The sequence below is a fragment of the Diceros bicornis genome, chromosome 22 (assembly GCF_020826845.1).
Source record: "Diceros bicornis minor isolate mBicDic1 chromosome 22, mDicBic1.mat.cur, whole genome shotgun sequence".
NCBI lineage: Eukaryota > Metazoa > Chordata > Mammalia > Perissodactyla > Rhinocerotidae > Diceros > Diceros bicornis.
Window position 1 is genome coordinate 9,461,876 of NC_080761.1, and position 17,527 is coordinate 9,479,402.

General features: G+C 43.5%; 1 protein-coding gene across 1 annotated transcript in view; it reads right to left on the reverse strand.

Annotated features, from left to right (window-relative positions):
- Positions 1 to 17,527, reverse strand: part of LOC131419936 (solute carrier family 28 member 3-like) — a 73,770-nt gene that overhangs the window by 10,452 nt on the left and 45,791 nt on the right. The window contains exons 8-18 of the mRNA XM_058565530.1: positions 16,095 to 16,308; positions 13,934 to 14,043; positions 12,859 to 12,932; positions 11,231 to 11,420; positions 9,989 to 10,133; positions 8,623 to 8,736; positions 7,515 to 7,592; positions 5,369 to 5,449; positions 3,933 to 4,013; positions 1,872 to 1,997; positions 108 to 238 (exon numbers count right to left, since the gene is read on the reverse strand). Of these exons, the coding sequence (XP_058421513.1) occupies positions 108 to 238; positions 1,872 to 1,997; positions 3,933 to 4,013; positions 5,369 to 5,449; positions 7,515 to 7,592; positions 8,623 to 8,736; positions 9,989 to 10,133; positions 11,231 to 11,420; positions 12,859 to 12,932; positions 13,934 to 14,043; positions 16,095 to 16,205 (1,241 nt within the window). The 5' untranslated portion in view covers positions 16,206 to 16,308. The remainder of the gene's footprint in view (positions 1 to 107; positions 239 to 1,871; positions 1,998 to 3,932; positions 4,014 to 5,368; positions 5,450 to 7,514; positions 7,593 to 8,622; positions 8,737 to 9,988; positions 10,134 to 11,230; positions 11,421 to 12,858; positions 12,933 to 13,933; positions 14,044 to 16,094; positions 16,309 to 17,527) is intronic.

Below are 17,527 nucleotides of genomic sequence, written 5' to 3' on the forward strand. Positions count from 1 at the left end.
CATCGTGCTCTCTACGCAATTTTTCACTGTACTTTGAATTTGGAGCCCCTCCCTGCCCCCTGCCCCAGCTTGTATAGGCATTAACTAGGTGAACGTAACTCACTCACCCAACTTCCATTTTCATGGTATTCTCCACGGTTATTTTAGGTGTTTCTGTCTCAGGCCAAAAGAGTTTAGCCACAGCCAATGATGCGGCCGCTGACATAACTGAAGCAGTTAACAAGTGGATGGGTGAAATCTGTCATTTTAGGAGAAAGAAGGCCAACTTAGGTTTAGCTTTTCTGTTGTGTTCAGAATGCATGGCCCAAAAGCCTTACAAGGGAAGAGAAGAGCAGGAATTGCGTCTACGACAGAAAAAGATGTTTCTTCGGAGGCTTGGGAGAGTTCAGTGACCCAAGTTGGCATCACCATGAGAGCCAGAGGGAGAAGGGAGGTATCTCTGTGAACTGACCACATCTTTGGGGAGAAGCACAGAACCAACGTATGATCATTTCAGAAGAGAATCAATCCTGTGCTGTAGGAACCTTCAAAGAAGACTCCTCCACCTCTCTGTTGTCCTTTTGAATGTTCAAATAGTCCCTAGAGCCCATATTTCATTCATCACCAGTGTAGATAGGGGATGTCTGGGGTGCAGGCACGGACACACTCGTCTCTGTCTTCCTTTTGCTCTTCTGAAAGTTTGTGCCTTTACATAATACTCCTTTATCCAGAGTCCCTGTAATCTGTAAGCCATTTCCATTTCTTCACTGGAGCTCTATTTAAACTCTTTCCCCTTCCCTCCGCAGACCCTTATTCTTTCTGGATTCTCTTCTCTATCTTTTCAGAATTCCAGAATCAGCACCCTCCCCACTCCCATTCCCCCAGTGCATTTTTACAGGTAGCATTCCAACGGTGGTGGCAGAGTGGATGATCCGGCGATCCAGTCACACTGCTATTCCTGAGGCCTCCTTTGCCCTTTTCCTCTTCCCTCTTCCTGCTGATGGGCTTCTGAGGCCCAGATGAAGACCTGGAGTGAAACTCGCCTATCCTGTAAGAACGCCCAGTTCCCTGAGTTACATAGCTGCTGTGCTATTCCATTTCTCCCATGGGGGTTGCATCTATGTGTGGCTTGTCAGCTCTGTGCTGGGGGCACATGCACCAGTTAGCACAAGGCTCTCCATCCGTATGCTATAGACCACCAGCTCTCAAACAGGCTGCACATTGGAATCTGAGGAGTTTTAAAACAATATTGGTGCCTGGGTCTCATGCCAAGAGATTCTGGTTTAATTACTCTGGGCTATGGGCCTGGGTATTTGGGCTTTTAAAAGCTCCCAGGGGATTCTAATGTGCAGTAAGTGTTGAGAACCACTGCCCTAGTGCAGGGGTCAGAAAACTTTTTCTGTAAAGGGCCAGAGTGTAAATAGTTTTGGTTTTTTGGGCCACAACTACTCAACTCTGCAGCATGAAAGCTGCCAGAGAGAAACAAACAAGAGTAGCTGGTTTCCAGTATAACTTCAGTTACAGAAAAGAGGAGTGATCTAGAACTGGCACATGGGCCATACTTTGTTGACCTCTGGTTTAGACTGCCTTCCTTAGTGTAATAGGTTTTTTTTTTTTACATTTTTATGTTTTAGCCAAGTAATCTCATAATATGATTTCATTACACTATGGTGGGATATGTTTCACATTTAGGTGGCAGGGATATAAAAGTGAACACTCCATCCAAATGCCAATGAACTGTGACCAATGATACAGCAAAAAGGACACTCTTTGGGCCTCCTTACCCAATGGAGCAGATCTGGAGCAGCAATGGCAAAGAAAAAGAAAGAAATGACAATAGCAAAGAAAGAAGAGGTTGTATTTTCCATTATTTGATCCCCAAACATTCTTACCCCATAAAAAGTGTATAGGCCGAAGACATTTCCAGCAATAGTAGAGAACCCAGCAGTCATGATTGCATGGAGTTCAGACTTGGTGGTGCCTTGTAAATACGGTTGGACCAGCTTTGGAGCCACTGTCTGGAAACAAAGAGTGACTAGATTAAGTGTTCCTTTTTAAATCTTAGGAGGGCATGCCAATCTACTCAAAATTCCATTCTCTAAAGCTGTATTTCTAAGAGTGGATCTCAGACTCACTCCATCAGCATCACCTGGGAACTCCTTAGACATGCAAATTCTCAGACTTACTGAATCAGAAACTCTGGGGGTGGGGCCAGCAATCCTGGTTTAAGGAGCCTTCCAGGTGTTCTGATGCATGCTCCAGTTTGAGAATCTACATGACAGAAGTCTGGGTAATTTGAACTTTAGGTCAGTGTGCACATAGAATCATGTGTAACGTTTGCAGAGTTTGCAAGGCCAATCCACAGAAGACCTCCACTTAGCCTAGGATTGGACTCTGATGGTTGGGGACACTTTTCTAAGGGTGACACACCACTGGCCAAGTAACTCTGCCCAGTGGCCTGGCCTCGAGAACGGGTGATTCCCAAGCCTCTGTGACTTCCCATCTTACAGCTTCATCTTGACAGACTTTAAACCTCTTCACTGACACCACAGGGAAATAGAGACACAAGCATAAAAAAAATACCAGCAATAACAAGGACAGGTGCCCAGAGGCCTTTTTCAAATTGAGAATCAGAGACCTCTTCTTCCCCTTGGGTGGAAAGGAATCCGAGTGCAGTTGTAAAGGCTTGAGCCCCATCAAGGAGGACAGGCGGCCTGCAGCGTGGGGCTCTTCATAAATAATAGCTGCCCTTTCAGCATATTAAGTATCAAATTGAGCATGTGTGCAATTTACAATTTTCCCCTCATTATTTCTAACTGTTGTGTAAGATTGAATGTGTTGAGTTTCAATTTATGGAGTGAATAGAAATTCAATGCATGAGTCCTCTTACCCCACAGGTAGGAGTAATCAACTCAAGATGGTGCCCTAATTAGTCCTGAGAGATTTTATGACTATAATTATAATAATTTCAACTCCTAGGGAAGGAAGCATGGGCCCTGCTGTAAAGACTATGCTCCAGGTTAGCAAGCTGGGCTGACCAATAAGAAGGCTCAGCCTGCCTGGAGCAGTTGTAAGCCTGGATTGGTGGCCATGTATTTTTCTAGGTGATTTTATTTTTACTTGAAATCCCATTTCCCTGGGCAGCCATGCTAGCAAGCATTCACACATGGTTTCCTTGGTATGTGATTCCATTCTGCCTGAAGCTGCATGTCCAGATTGATGAGGATGATTATTACTTATCTACCCCGTAGGAATGCTGCTATTCTGAGAGACATCCCTTTGGCATCATATTTCTTTGCTTAAATGGACTTCAGGCAAAAGAGCATTTAACCATGTGATGGATCAGGGAGTGAAAATGCTTTTGCTCATCAGCATTGTTCTTTAGACTCAACAAAGACAGACTGTTGACCAGTTCAGACAAGTTAAGAATGAACTCAAGTATTTATACAGCTGCACGGCTGTTGGTGGGAAGCCTTTCCTGGTCTCTTTCATTGCCACAGCATTAAACTACAGAATGTGAGGCTGCCTGTTACATGTTTGCAGGCTCAAGACAAGTGCTGAACTCCATCTGAGTGAATGAGCCGCTAGCCTCTGAAGGGCGGGCCAGAGACCTCAACAATTCAATAAATTGAGAAAAGATTCGTTGAGAATCTATACATGAAAAGTCCAATGATTTGACACAGTGATTCAATCTTTCTTCCTCTCCATAAAATTTCAAGAACCCAAATGTCACATCAGTGCACTGAGACTCTTGGAAGGGATTTCTCTCTCTCACTCTCTTTTTTTCTCTCTCTGGAATCTGGACTTTGTCAATATTGAAGGGTCCTTATTTTGACACTGTTCCTTCTACACTAAAAGAAATAAAACCATCATTTCTTTATTCCACTTTCTGGAAAGAGTGTCCATTTCAGCAGGTGTTTTGTTTTGTTTTGGTTTTAGATATTATAACTTACATATCCGAAGAATATGTTGCCAGCAGCAACGACAGATTCAACAGGAGATGATCCAATAGTAACCAGCATGACCCATCCAATCTAAAAGGGGACAAGGGACAAAGTCAGTGAAGAGCTATTTGTATACACCAAACTCCAAAGTAGGGATAAAAATCTTTGAAGGAAAGTGCTGGGGCCTTTAACAATTGTTGGCAGGCCAGCAATGGTGCTAACTGTGAGTACATCTTACCTAGTCCATAGAGCAGGCCAATCAAATCCTCCTATTGGAGTGGTAAGTATGAGTCATTGTATACACTTTCAACATTATACAAGTGAGTTTCTATTGAAATGTACACTTGTGTACAAGTAACAAGTTATTAATTGCTAACAGTCACGGCAGGCTTTACTGCATTCTAGGCACTGTTTTGAGCCCTTGATCTGAGTAATGCATTTAATCCCACAATAACCCTTTTAGGGAGGTCCTATAATTATTCCCATTTGATAGAAGAGGAAACTGAGGCACAGAACAGTTGAGTTGTTTTGTGAAAAACCACCAGCTAATAAGTAGCGGGATGTAGTTGACGTTTGGCCTTGTCTACTTAACACTCAAACGAACATGGTTTATGGTCCCACTTCCATAGTGGCCCTTTCATCCAGAGACAGTGGTGCCCACTTCAGGATGTCGCATTCTTTTTCCTTAGACATGAGCACAGTAATTCTGAATGTTTAAATCGATAATCAGAAAATTATGACCCTGGTGCTCTTGCTGAAATTCTGAATTCCGCCAGTTTTCTGGTTCTCTCTCCATTTTATTTATTTACATGGCTCAAAGTAGGGCTGGGGCTGTACCCAAACCCTGTGTGCTCTGCCTTGCTTTCATGTGCATTCAAACTACCTTAGAAATTTCATAGTCTTCTGATCTAACCTATGAGCGTAGCACTGACAGTTGCTGGGGCAGCAGGAATGAGATTTACTCTTTAGACTTTTAAAAAAAAATTTCTGTGCTTATAAAAGTCCCTCAGAAGCTAAAAGCAGCTTCCCCTTCTTGCTTTGACTCCCTAGCAGCTCTAGACTAGAGTGTCCCCTTTTGTAACCTCCTGAGGATAAGCAGTGACTCTGCATAAGTCACCGGGTGGGTCGCCAAGATGAAGGAAACCTGGCAGGTCTTGGGACTCTTGGAGGCAATTCTTTGGCTAAAGAAGTAATTGCTAAGGTTTCATGAAGATATCTAGTGGGTTGCAAATCAAAGCCTTGTTAGAATTCCCTGAGATAAAATTCCCTCTAGGGACACATGTAGGATTTTTGGGTTTGAATCCAATAACTTGGCATGGGTGGGGAGGTGGATCTCGATACGAAGAGAAAGGCACTTAGGAAAACCCTGAATAAAAGGTATTTAGGACTTTGTCCCTGAAATAATCATCTCTACACCTGTCACCCAACCCAGCCCAGTCCCATACCTTTCTAATGATCCACTGCATCCATCTGAGGTAGAAGAGCACGGACGTGACAGCGTGGAAGAAAACCAGCATTGGCAGGTACTGGAGGGGGGGAGGAAAGCAATTATGGGCTAACGTCGGCCTCAGGAGTATTAGCAGGTTTCACATCAGTGTCCTCCTTTCCACCTCCTTTTCCCTCTGAAACGTCATAACAACACTGGAAACTCCTCTGGAGCTACACGACACTTTCATCAGGCAGCTTCCCCATCTGCAGTCTCTTGTTCTAATTTGCTCTGGATAAGCTTGAGTACATTTCATAGGAAACTTGACATTTTTTTCCCTCTGCTATAATGAGCTTTTCCACCTTTAGTGTCTCAGAGAAGGAATAAAGTTTTGGGGGAATTTGTAATAATTAGGCTCAACAAACTGAAGGCCACTGCAGATGTTCTTGCTGTTCTGATATTAAACAGACAAGAGCTTCACCACTTATTAGCACAGTGACCTGGGTCAGGATTAAGTGCGAGCAACCTCAGATCCTTATTCCAGCGGCTCCACAGATCAGATAGAGCGTGGTCGGTCCTTACACACACTGCCTCCCACAGAGTAAGCCTTCACTCTTAGGTTTTAGAATGACCGTTATTTTACTTATAGACTTTTGAATCACTAAGAAGACATTAAACTTTGGAAGCTAGTTTACTTCTTCTTGACAAAGGTTGTCTTCTCCTGGATCCTAGTTTCCTGATGCTCTTTGGTGCCTTCACTCCAGCCCGTGTGTCCACAGGGAGCAGTTTCCACCCTGCAGAGACCACACAGAGCGGCGGTCTCCCTCCCCACCCCTGCCCTGCACACCCCTTCCCCTCTGTTCCCCAGAGAAATGGCCAGGGACAAGCTGCCACCAGAGGCACAGAATGACCAAGGACGATTTGTACAGGATCCAATTTAGAAAAATCTATTAATAATATATATTAAAAGACATTTTGTGCCATTACTCAGAGCTCACGCATTTATGTGCTTTTATTGGCTTTAATGGGCGGGCAGAGCCTTCCTGAAAGCTTCAGGGAGTTAAAGGCTAATTTCTCAAATGTTCCCACGGGGATTCTGTTTTGGTAGAAGGGATGGAGGCTATTGACCTGGGTTGTGGAGGAAGGGGACGTCTGAAGACACAGGTGAGGTCTGGGCAGCAAGTTACGCCCTCTTTGTGACTTTATTTTTTCCAATTCTGGATTCAATTCACGATATGAGCATATTTCCATCTCAATTTGTAAACACCTGACTTTTCAGAGATGGCTTAGTTATCTCAGCACAAAAGCCTCAAATCAGCGGTTTAAAAAATATTCCACCTAACAGTTGTCCTAACTGAAACTGGGGTAATTTGGAGGTAAATTTGCAGTCCCTAAGAAAGAAAACAATTTAGAAGTGTAGGAACAATAATATGGCACAAAAAGGAAAGCTGAAGAAAAGCCAAATGCGTCTTTCTGACTCATGGACACGTATCTGTGGGGACTTCCCAGAGGAGAGTGAGCTTCCTGGAGCATATGGGAGCCCTGGAGGGAATCGATGAGGCCCGGGCATGGGGCCAGGTTGCCTTTCCCCCGTAAAATAACATCCCTCTTTGGTTGGGAGAAGGCCCAGCCTCCAGGCCTGCTTAGGCAAAGGCTGTGCTGAAGGAAAGATGGGAACGGTTTAGCATGAAGATGGTTCTGGAAGAACAGAGGTTGATGTGGGTGACCAGTTGTCCTGGTTGGCCTGGGACTGCAGGTTTCCTGAGCACAGAGTTGTCACTGATCCTGGACCTAGAAGCCATTAGTGGCATATGCCTATTCATTGCCAGGTACCTATTGTCCTTTCCCTGAAATCTCAGGTACTATTTCCCCTTAAGATTTTTCATAAGTATCTCAGACAATGCTACAAGCCCTCCAAAAGTACTCGAATATTTCTGACTCCTCTAGATGTTTCCCTTAATGTTACAGTAACACAGTAAAATGTTTGCAATGCACTGACTTGAGATAAATTTATAAATGAGAAAGGACAGTGATGTGCTGTGCGCCTGTGGTGAGCCCAGCAGTACACGCCTGGGTTCCGGTAGTCAGCTTCTATCTGAGCATCCACAGAGACTGAGCAGTTCCTGAACAGGAGGTGGCTCCGAAGAAAAGGGGTTTGGCTTTACCTTAAATGCAAAGATGTGGTCTGTGTATTTCTCCCCAAAGACAAATGCAGCCCCAGCATCAGTGTAGTCCAAGAAGGTCTGAGTGAGAGAAAGGGCAAGAGCAGGTCGTCACAACCACTGAGGCCGCGCTGACAGTCCCCAGGTCCCACCAGGCTCAGCAGGGGGTGAGGACCCAGCAAACTGGGTGCATAACCTTAGGGAGTTAATTTTCTCAGCTTTTCTCCCCCCCGGTGGATGGCATGGAAGTGTATGTTTGAGCTATAACTGCACACAGATTTCCTGGCGTTTCTAACTGTCAATGACTCTAGGGTGCTAAAGGATAAGCTGGGTGTGGTAATTTGCTCCAGAAGCCATCGATGGCACATGGGTGGCACCGGTTACCACGAGATGCAAAGAAAGCCTGTTTCTCTGCTTGTGGAACCATCTTAGAAGTGTCACACCCCTTGAGCAGGATGAAGGGGGCAATCAGGATAGAGGAGTGATGTACTAGATGGTATGGGTGAGGGGCAGCAATAATATTACTAAACTGGACAGATTAACATTTTCTACATAAAATTATTTGTCTACCTCATGATATAAAAATTAAAATTAGAGTCAACTCATGTAGACAAATAATCCTAATTCTGACCTGTCTTCAGGATTATATTCAAATGTTAAAAGCACTATAGGGGGCCAGTCTTGATGGCCTAGTGGTTAAATTTGGTGCACTCTGCTACAGCGGTCTGGGTTCAGATCCCGGGCATGGACCTATGTCACTCATCTCACAGCGGCCATGCTGTGATGGCAGCTCACACACAAAAAGAGGATGATTGGCAGCAGATGTTAGCTCAGAATTCTCCTCAGTGAAAAAATAAATTTAGAAAAAAAGTAACAGCACTATAAAGGTTAAAATGTTCTTGGGGCCAGCCCAGTGACGTAAAGGTTTAGTTCATGCACTCCACTTCAGCATCCCGGGATTTACGAGTCCAGATCCCACTCATCAAGCCATGCTGGGGTGGCGTCCCATATACAAGATAGAGGAAGACTGGCACAGATGTTAGCTCACGGCCAATCTTCATCACCAAAAAAAACACAAAAAAAGTAAGACACTCTTTTGAACCCAACTTACCTGAATTTCTTCCCCCAACCACTGAAAAGCCATAAATCCAGGGTTGGTCTTTAGTATTATGACCCCAAGAAGAAACTGTAACCCAATTCCCCAAAAGACAGGCCTCCAGTTAACCTATGCAGAAAGATGAAGAGATATATATCTTGTTAGAAAATGAATGCTAAACTCAGCATAAACGCCCAGAGGATCACTATTTCCTTGGAAGCTTCTGCCATGTGGCCTGTAACCCGCCTTCTTTGGGAGGCCAAAGCAGTCATGAGCAGAGAGTCCCTTGTTAGAACCATTCCCAAAAATCTCAGGGTTGTATTCCCTGTTTCTAAATCTGAGTGTGAAGCCTTCAGTCTCAGGGGAGTATGTAACCATTATGTCATGATAACACAACTTAGACCCAAAGAGTAGTCTCAGCAGGGACATTAAGGAGGAAGGATCTAGCCTTGCTAGTAATGCTGTAAATATCCGACACATATAACTATTTCCCCTGTCTGGAAGATGGAGAGGCAGAACGTGACTTGTCTGTGCGTCCCAGGTTTGCTGATCTGACAATTTGTAAGTGAATTAAGTGAAAGAAATTCCACCCTGTGAAGAGGCTCTCACTTCACTGTGAAAGGAACCAGTTACTCTAATGCAGACCCAGGGAGTGCAGAATAACGGACAATCATCTGCTTTCATTTTTGGTGCAGAGAAGAGCGGCCTGCAAAGAGCTGTGGGATTGGAGGCATGGAAAACAGCAGAGATGTTCACAGGGCAAAGAATTTGGGTCATATTAGGTGACTTTGGTCTCTGACTAATGCTTTTGTTTGAGGCGTCCACCTTTCAGCTAGTCAAGTCTTCCAGGATTTGCCATTATGAGTCATATGTGGACAATCGATTTCTCAGAATTCTTGCCCATGTAATGGGTTACCGACTGACAGAACAAGGAGGAGACCGGAATTCAACGTGAACAAAACTGTTTAAGGAGAAATTTTTGGAGTAAAATAGCCTGAATTGCAAATAGAAATTTGATAAACTCCAGAATGCAATGGTAGAATATTAGATTATTTACTGGTCTGGGGAAATCTGGATCAAAACATGAGTTTTCTTTGAATATGTGTTTGATGGGGAGAGGTGGGGGACACGAATAGAAGCTGGACTTGACAGGAGAGACTATCTCACTGATTGTGTAACTGGAAAATTGCTGAGAACGAACAATGAGACAGGAACATTTCTATGAAAGTACAGGAAGAAGGGCACTCTAGCCACTTAAAATATCATAGCAAGGTAAGAAAAATATTGAGTAAAAGTTAAATTCTCTCACACTGATTATTTTGAGCAACTCACACATGAGAAAAAAGAGGGGAAAAACCAAAAAAGATCAATTCATACTCACCTTGGTTGGGTGCTTGGAAAATAGAAACAGCAGGATGACGTATATCAGGAGCCCACCAAACGACACCAGCTGCCATTGCCCCAGTTTGGCGGTGTCAAAGGTCAGCCAGAGAATAACTCCCAGGATCAGCGAGCTCCAAATCACCCTACGAGAACCAGACAGGAGGCATTGGCGTCATTTGCTGTATTTGTGGCATCGTTTGTAGCATCCAAGTGCTAACTTGAAAATCTTAATCAGGCTTCAACAAACAAACAAAAAATATTGAGTGACACACCCTGGCACCAGGAAGTTATGCTTCTAGAACTTGCAACAGACCCTCTTTTTTTGTGGCTATAAAGGCAAATAGCCAAAAAATGAAGCAATGTGTCCCCCTCATCCCACAACTCTTGGGCCCTTCAAGGATATATAAAGGGATCAAAGAGAAGAAAGGATGTTTGGAGAGGGAAGTCTGGTGATTTTTTTGAGAGATCTACAGGGAGTCCTCACCTCCATTTTGGAAGATGGGTGAGGTGTTATCTTCTTCCCTTAAAGGAAGAACTTGAAATGTGTTATCTGCAGTTGGGGGATCTCACCCAGGACTCAGAGAGCTAAGCTGATGTTTAAAGTTGGTCTGACTCCTTGGGGAATCTAGTGAGTCTGACAAGGCTGACTAACAGCTTGGAGGCAGAGCCAGAAAGGGTGCTGTGTAGGGACTGCACAACCCTGCTTTATTAGGCCAAGGATGTGTGACGTTTCCCGGCAGATCCCAGGTGGGCCATGCTGGGGAGAATGGCTCCTGGGTCCGACCCAGTACGGCCCCCTGGAGGGAGAGGAGGCCCCTCAGAGAGGCTGCCAGAAAAGACCTGAGTGGTCACCTGCAGGACATGGACTCCTATAGGAGAGGGTTGGCTTTAATAATTCAGAGATCCCTCCTCCCAAGGAGGCCAGCTCGTGCCCAGAGCAGAAAGCCACCTCCCCAAGTCAGAACCATCCCATCCTTTGGACAACATTTTATCATTTAGTGGCACTTGAAATTAAGGCAGTTTGTAGGGACATTTGAAGACATCTCGAGTGAGTCATTACCTTATCGAGGCCTTGATTTCTTGTTTGTAAAATGAAGGCATTTTAACAGATTATTCCCTAGGTTGTTTCTAGCTTCAATATCCCGTAAATGAGGAAGTAATTTCAGAACACATTTTTGGAAGAGTATTCGAAAAGACTAAGATCCCTCTCAACGGCAGTAAGAGAACCAACTGCATTTACCACTTCAGCCAGAACCAATGGCTGTCCAGAAGCCTTCTGCCTGGAGACAGGAACTCTTCGATTCGATGCTCATATTTGGGCATGAAGTGATCCCAGACCACAAAGAAGATGGCAGGCACGGTGATCACGAAGAGAGGAAGGGCTCTGTGAAAGTTGAGCACACACGCGGCGATCACCATAGCCAGGTAACCTGCCAGGAAGCAAACGCAGATTCGGAACATCAGCACCAGCTGGAGACCAGCCTCCAGCACCAATCTGGCTCAGCCAACGGGAGTTTCAATCAAGGAACCATTGAACGCAGGAGAGCTCTTGATAGGGCTATTGCCTCCTCTGATTATAAGTACTATATTCTGGGTGTTTTTGTCTTTTTTTCAAAGGAAGTCCCTAACAGTCTCATCATGAATGCTAGGAGGACAGGGTGCTAGGTCTTTTTTTCTTATAGAACCTTCTGAGTTCTTGAATCCTGATGCTTGGTTGTTGGGCCTCTCACTTAGTATGAACCACTTTTTTCTGGCATTCAGACTCGGCAGGTGAGTTCTCTCAGAGAAACACCAGGCGTTTATGCAACCAACGACAAAAAGGTACTGACTTTTCTGGTTTGCAGCTTAGATTTGGCCTAAGTTTGAGTAGGAAAATAGGCCACCAACAATCTCTAAGTTCCATGGAATCTCTACAGCAAAGGGAAAGGGGGCGGGGGGGGGGGGCGGTGCAATTACCAAGCTGGCTGCTTTGGAAGAGGAGATTCCAGGTTAAGAATAACAAAGTTTCCTGTTAAAGGTCAGCAAACATGGCCTGCAGCGTAAATCTGGCCTGCCGCTTGCTTTTGTAGGCGGCGAGTACAGCTGTACTTGTATATTTGTATTTGTGTTCTACAAATAAAGTCTCACGGGAACACAGCCACACCCTCTGTTTGCTTTTGTCCCATAACGGCAGAGTTATGTGGTTTCCCCAAATGGCCCAGAAAGCCTAAGACACGATCTGGCCTGACACACAGCAAGTCGATAGCTGTTCCCTGTTCCTGCTGTGTGAGCACCAGCAAACCCACTGACCCCGGGGTGCAGGGGTCTTGGACTAATGTCTGTGGACTTGGGTGGAGGGTTCACATTTTAGAGACAGGAGTGCTCTTTAAAATGGGCTGCAGAGCCCTTTGCTTTGGGAGGGAGGGAAACTGGAGGCCTGCTCCTCTGTGAAAGCAGTATGGTCCTGCCTTTAGGCCAGAGGAGTGGGCTACATGACCCTAGGCTCCTCCTCGTGTTGTATTTGCATAAAGTGTTAATTGCTTATATTTCCCCCTGCAATTATGTTTCTACCTTGTGATCATCACCATGTTTTCCAGTTGCCTGGATTTGCATTAACCAACTCCCAAATCCACACCGCAATAACAAAGACCCAGGAACAGGTGATGTACAAAGTGAGCTGCTGACACATAAACTGGACAGGGAATCCATCTGCATAGGCGTCCCACGCTGAGACCCCCACTCAGGGTCTTCCTGATTGACTTCTCTCCCTCTCTGGATGATTCAGTGAGGTCTAGGGAGGGGGAAGACTTATTTTCTTTCCACAGAAAGCTAATATTTGGGGGATACTGGAAAAGAGGCACTTTGATCCCATCCCATTTTGTTATTTACCTACTAATAAGATGCCCCAGATGAGGTACCGAAGGGTGGTTTTGTGTTTCTGACCGCACTTCCTTTGCAGATACCTGTAATAACACAAAAGCAAAAAGGCAGGCAGAAGTCAACACCAAAAATATGAAAAAAACTGGGATGCTAAGGCTAGAGGAGGGTTTGTAAATCAAGCAAGCAAATGAACAAATTCATGAAGTACATCCCCTACAAAACAGAAATGGAGAACTCATTTCATTTTAGACTAAAATCAGCCATGGCTTGGATCCACCTTTGCTGAATGGATGTGATTTGCTGAATGCTGAATGTGCCAGCCCTTGAGAGGTTACAGAGATGCACAAAACATGCTCCTGGAAAGGGACCAGGGGAGATGGGTAACTAACCAACAGCTGAAAATAAAGGATGAGAGTGTTTCTCACTGGACTATGAGGGCCTTCATTAGCCTTTAAGCCACTGTTATTAATTATTGATTTAAAAAAACATTCCAATGAACTCTCATCCCTTCTGGTTCCACAAAGTTTGAATAAATTGGTGGTTCCCTGTCCTCACTCACCATACTTTTTAGTGGGAGGCTAACAGTCTTCACTGGATGCTTGAAATATAAAGTAGGATTTTATGGATTTGAGAGCTATTAACCAGTAGGTTGTAATATAGCTTTCTCAGAAAGTTCTAGAATTGTTGGCATGTCTTTGTTTCTGTCCAGAGTTTTGTTATAGGGTGGTGGGTATGTTACCAGACCAAATGTGAGTCCCCTTCTTGGCGAGTTAATCAATCTACAGCAGAAGTAGTTGTCACACAAAGCAGAAATATTCTTTGCTGTATGCAGCAAAAAAAAATGGAGACCACAGGGAATAATTCATAAAGCTATGTCTCCCTGAGTGCAGGGAGGTGGGCACCTTTATTTGGGGTAGGGGATGAATATTCAAAGGGGAAGTTTCATCACCACGTGTAGAGGTGGGCATAAGCTTACTCAGGCATGATTTGACATCATGCTTTTACATGCGTAGAATGATCTAAAAATGGCTGCTTTGCCCCTCCCAGAGGAGGAGGATTTATGACGTTAATGATGGCACGTTACTTTAGTACAACTCTCTGTGTGTTTCCCTTGGTGTCATTCTTGTGGTTGTGGTCTGGACCGATCTGGTCTGGTTCAGGGCAGTTGGGTCCAGGGCCTTCTTCCAGGAACAGCTGAAACCGCAAGACAAGAGAAGCAGGTTAGAGTCCATGGCACATGACAGAATCCCTCCTCTAGTTTTATCCTGCTCCTCATTCTTGAGGGGAATGGGGTAAAGGTCCACCTTCTGTAATTACTTCCTGCTAAGCATGGGCATTGTTATAGGGGCTGGGAGAGGAGTAGAAATTTTCTCCCGCTAGTCTAAGGTAAGTCTGTGGGTCACCAGGCATGGCTCTAAGTTGTTCACATCCTTGATTAATAGGCAGGTGGCAGGTACAGCCCACAAGCATGGGGGCCATCTTTTTGCCATGGTGTCTAGCTGCTTTGAGAAATAGGCTATCACTCTCTTTAAGGGTCCCAACATTTGGATTAATACTCCTAGAGTTATTCCTTGACTTACATCAATGTACAAGTCAAATGGTTTGCTCAGGTCTGGTAAGGCCAGTGCATGTGCTTCTGTTAGTAAGTTTTTAAGCTTATTGAAAGGTTGGTCACATAGGTTACCCTATTCAAAGGGGTGTGTTTCTGGCCCCTGTAATTTGTTATGGAGATGCTTAGCAATCAACCCAAAATTAGGGATCCACATGTAGCAGAAGCCAGCCATCTCAAGAATCCAGGTAGCTGCCTACATGTTCTCGGTGGAGAAGTTGATATATTACCATTTTCCTCTCTTGAGGAAGGCTGTGGTGCCCTTTTGAAATAATAAACCCCAAATACTTTACAGTCTCTTTAGATGTCAGTGTTTTTCCCTTGGACACTTTATATCTCTTACGGGCTAAGACATTTAACATGGTCACTGTGTTCTCATCAGAGATTTTCTTAGAAGGACTGGCTACTAGGATGTCATCCACATACTGTAACACAGTGCTTTGTTTTAATTTTAATTCCCTTAAAGTTCGGGCTGGGATTTCCCCCAAAATTGTAGGGGAGTTTTTTAAATTCTTGGGGTAAGACAGTCCAGCAGCATTGTTGATTCTGGTTGGAGTCTGGGTCCTCCCATTCAAAGGCAAAAATCTCTTGGGACTCAGGATCCAATGGCATGTAAAAGAAAGCATCTTTTAAATCTAGCACTGTATTACACATGCTGTCCCCAGGGAGATTAGCCAGCAGGGTGTAAGGATTAGGTGTTACAGGATTATGTCTTGGACTGTTTCATTGACAGCCCTAAGATCTTGAACAAATCTGTACTCTCCTTTTCCTGGCTTTTTAACACATAAAATGGGAGTGTTACATAGGGATCTACATGGCCTGATTATTCCTTGTTTTAAAAGTTTGTCAGTCACAGGAAGGATTTTTCTAATGGCTTCTGACTTTAGGGGGTATTGTTTCACCAGAGGCCAGTGGTCTATCTGCTTAAGTCCACCGTACAGGTCTGGCACTGGCTGCCCGTCCCATTTGTCCTCGTGTCCATACCTCCGAGTTGACTCAGCCTAGAATGTTTTGGGGAATTTCTTCCTTTTCAGGTACTGGTGTGTTACGTAACAAGGTCATGAGCTCGACTTCCCGATTTTGGGGAACTTGGATTTCTATTTTATCTTGTTCCCAGTTTATCGAGGCCCCTAGTTTTGGTAATATGTCCCTCCCGAGGAGAGGAACAGGGCATTCTGGCATATATAGAAAAGAATGTCTTAGTGTCTTTGATCCTATTTCACAGGTCAAGGGCTCCAGAAACCTTCTGGTCTCTCCTCTACTTGATACTCTTTTTGTATCACATTTTCTTTTTTGAAAGGTTTCCTTTTTGGGTATTTAACATCAAGAATGTGGCCCCAGTATCGAGCAAAAATTCAACATGCTCTCCTCCCACTGCTAAGGTTACACAGGGCTCTTCTGGCGAGATGAGGATCTGGTTGCCTGAAACCAACCTCGGAGCCCCATGGCCACATCACATCTCATCTGTAGTCATGGGAAGTTGCCATGGCTTGGTCTTGTCTGAGCTCTTCCCTCTCAGGGGTTGATTCAGACAATTCCATTTCCAATGCCCTTCCTGTCTGCAGTTTACACACTGATTAGGCTTCAATTTCATTGGTGGCCTTCTGGTCCCCCGGTGGCGGCTGAGGTCACTCACCCGTCGTGTCGTCATCTTCTCTCTCGGGTTACCTTGAACAGACTGGAGGGCCACCACAAGCAGAGTAGCTTGCTTCTGCATCTTTTGGTCATCTTTCATTTCTTCTATCATATCTCAGCTGCTTAACACCCTGAAGGCTACCTCCACTAACTGTGCAGAAGTGGTATCAAGCCTTATTGTCAATTTTTGGAGTTTCCTATGGATATCTGGAGCACTTTGAGATATGAAACAGGTATCAAGAACCATTTGTATTAATCACATTTACCCACATAATATAACCTAAGAAGGTTTATTATTATTTGATAATTTTTTATGTAATTTAATATACCAAATAAGCCTAACTAGTTTAATATCTCCCTCTTTATAGAAAGAGAGAACAAGTTGTTTGAGAAGTCTCAAGGCCCCACTGGAAACCTCCCCAAAAGAAAGACTTTACTTAGGATTTGAACCTTGGGGAAATTTGTCAAAAAAATATCAAAAGGTTTTAAAACACTTGGTCAAATGACAAATAATGTTTAGTTATCCATTTAACCAAGGTAACAACAGAAAATGTCACAGGCAAACAGAGAGAGTGAAACAGCCTAAACAGAAAACTCGAATAGAGAGACTTCAGCCTCCTTGAGCGTAGGAAATTATTTTAACAAAATATAGATTCTCTCTCTTGTAAGTAGACTCACTCAAAGGTAAAGAAAAAAAAACCTTTGTAATCTCTTTGTCAAGAGTAGACCAAAACTTTAAGATTATCCTTTTAAAAGAGAGAAAGCCAAATTTTTCATTTTTTAAACTTACTTTTGATATAGAAAGTCATTTACTTAATTGAATTTATTTTAATCTATGTGTAAAACTCTTTTCTTGGGCTTTTTACTTTCACAAACCTGCCTATCACTTGCTTCTTACATATAGAATTTGTTCCATGTCTTCCTTCCCTTTTTTTCTTCTAGTACTGTAGGACAAATTTATCTTTTTTAACAAAACAAATAAAAATATCTCTAGTCTTTATGTCTCCTTTACTGAAAACAGACATTTTACTTCCTTTAAATACAAAGATGTTTCCCTTATTAACTTTTAGTAGCTTTAATCACATATATTAACAAGAATTTTTAGCCTGTACAGACTTAGATTTTGTTTGTGAGAACTAAAAAGTAAGTAATTACATACTGTCTTTTACATTAGTATTCTATAATTTGACAAATTTATAAATACTTTTTATAATTTTTAGGGACACGTTACTGCATAGTATAATCTTTTAATCAAATATAGGACCTGTTTACTGATAGACCTGAACATCTTTTAGTTTTTTTGCAATAAGCATCCCAAAGTAGATTAACCTTTATCTGATATTTTATCTTAGTTAGAAATTATCTAGATATTTAATGAATTTTTTATCATTTAATTCAATCAAGTAAAACTTCAAAGTTTTAACTTACCAAAGA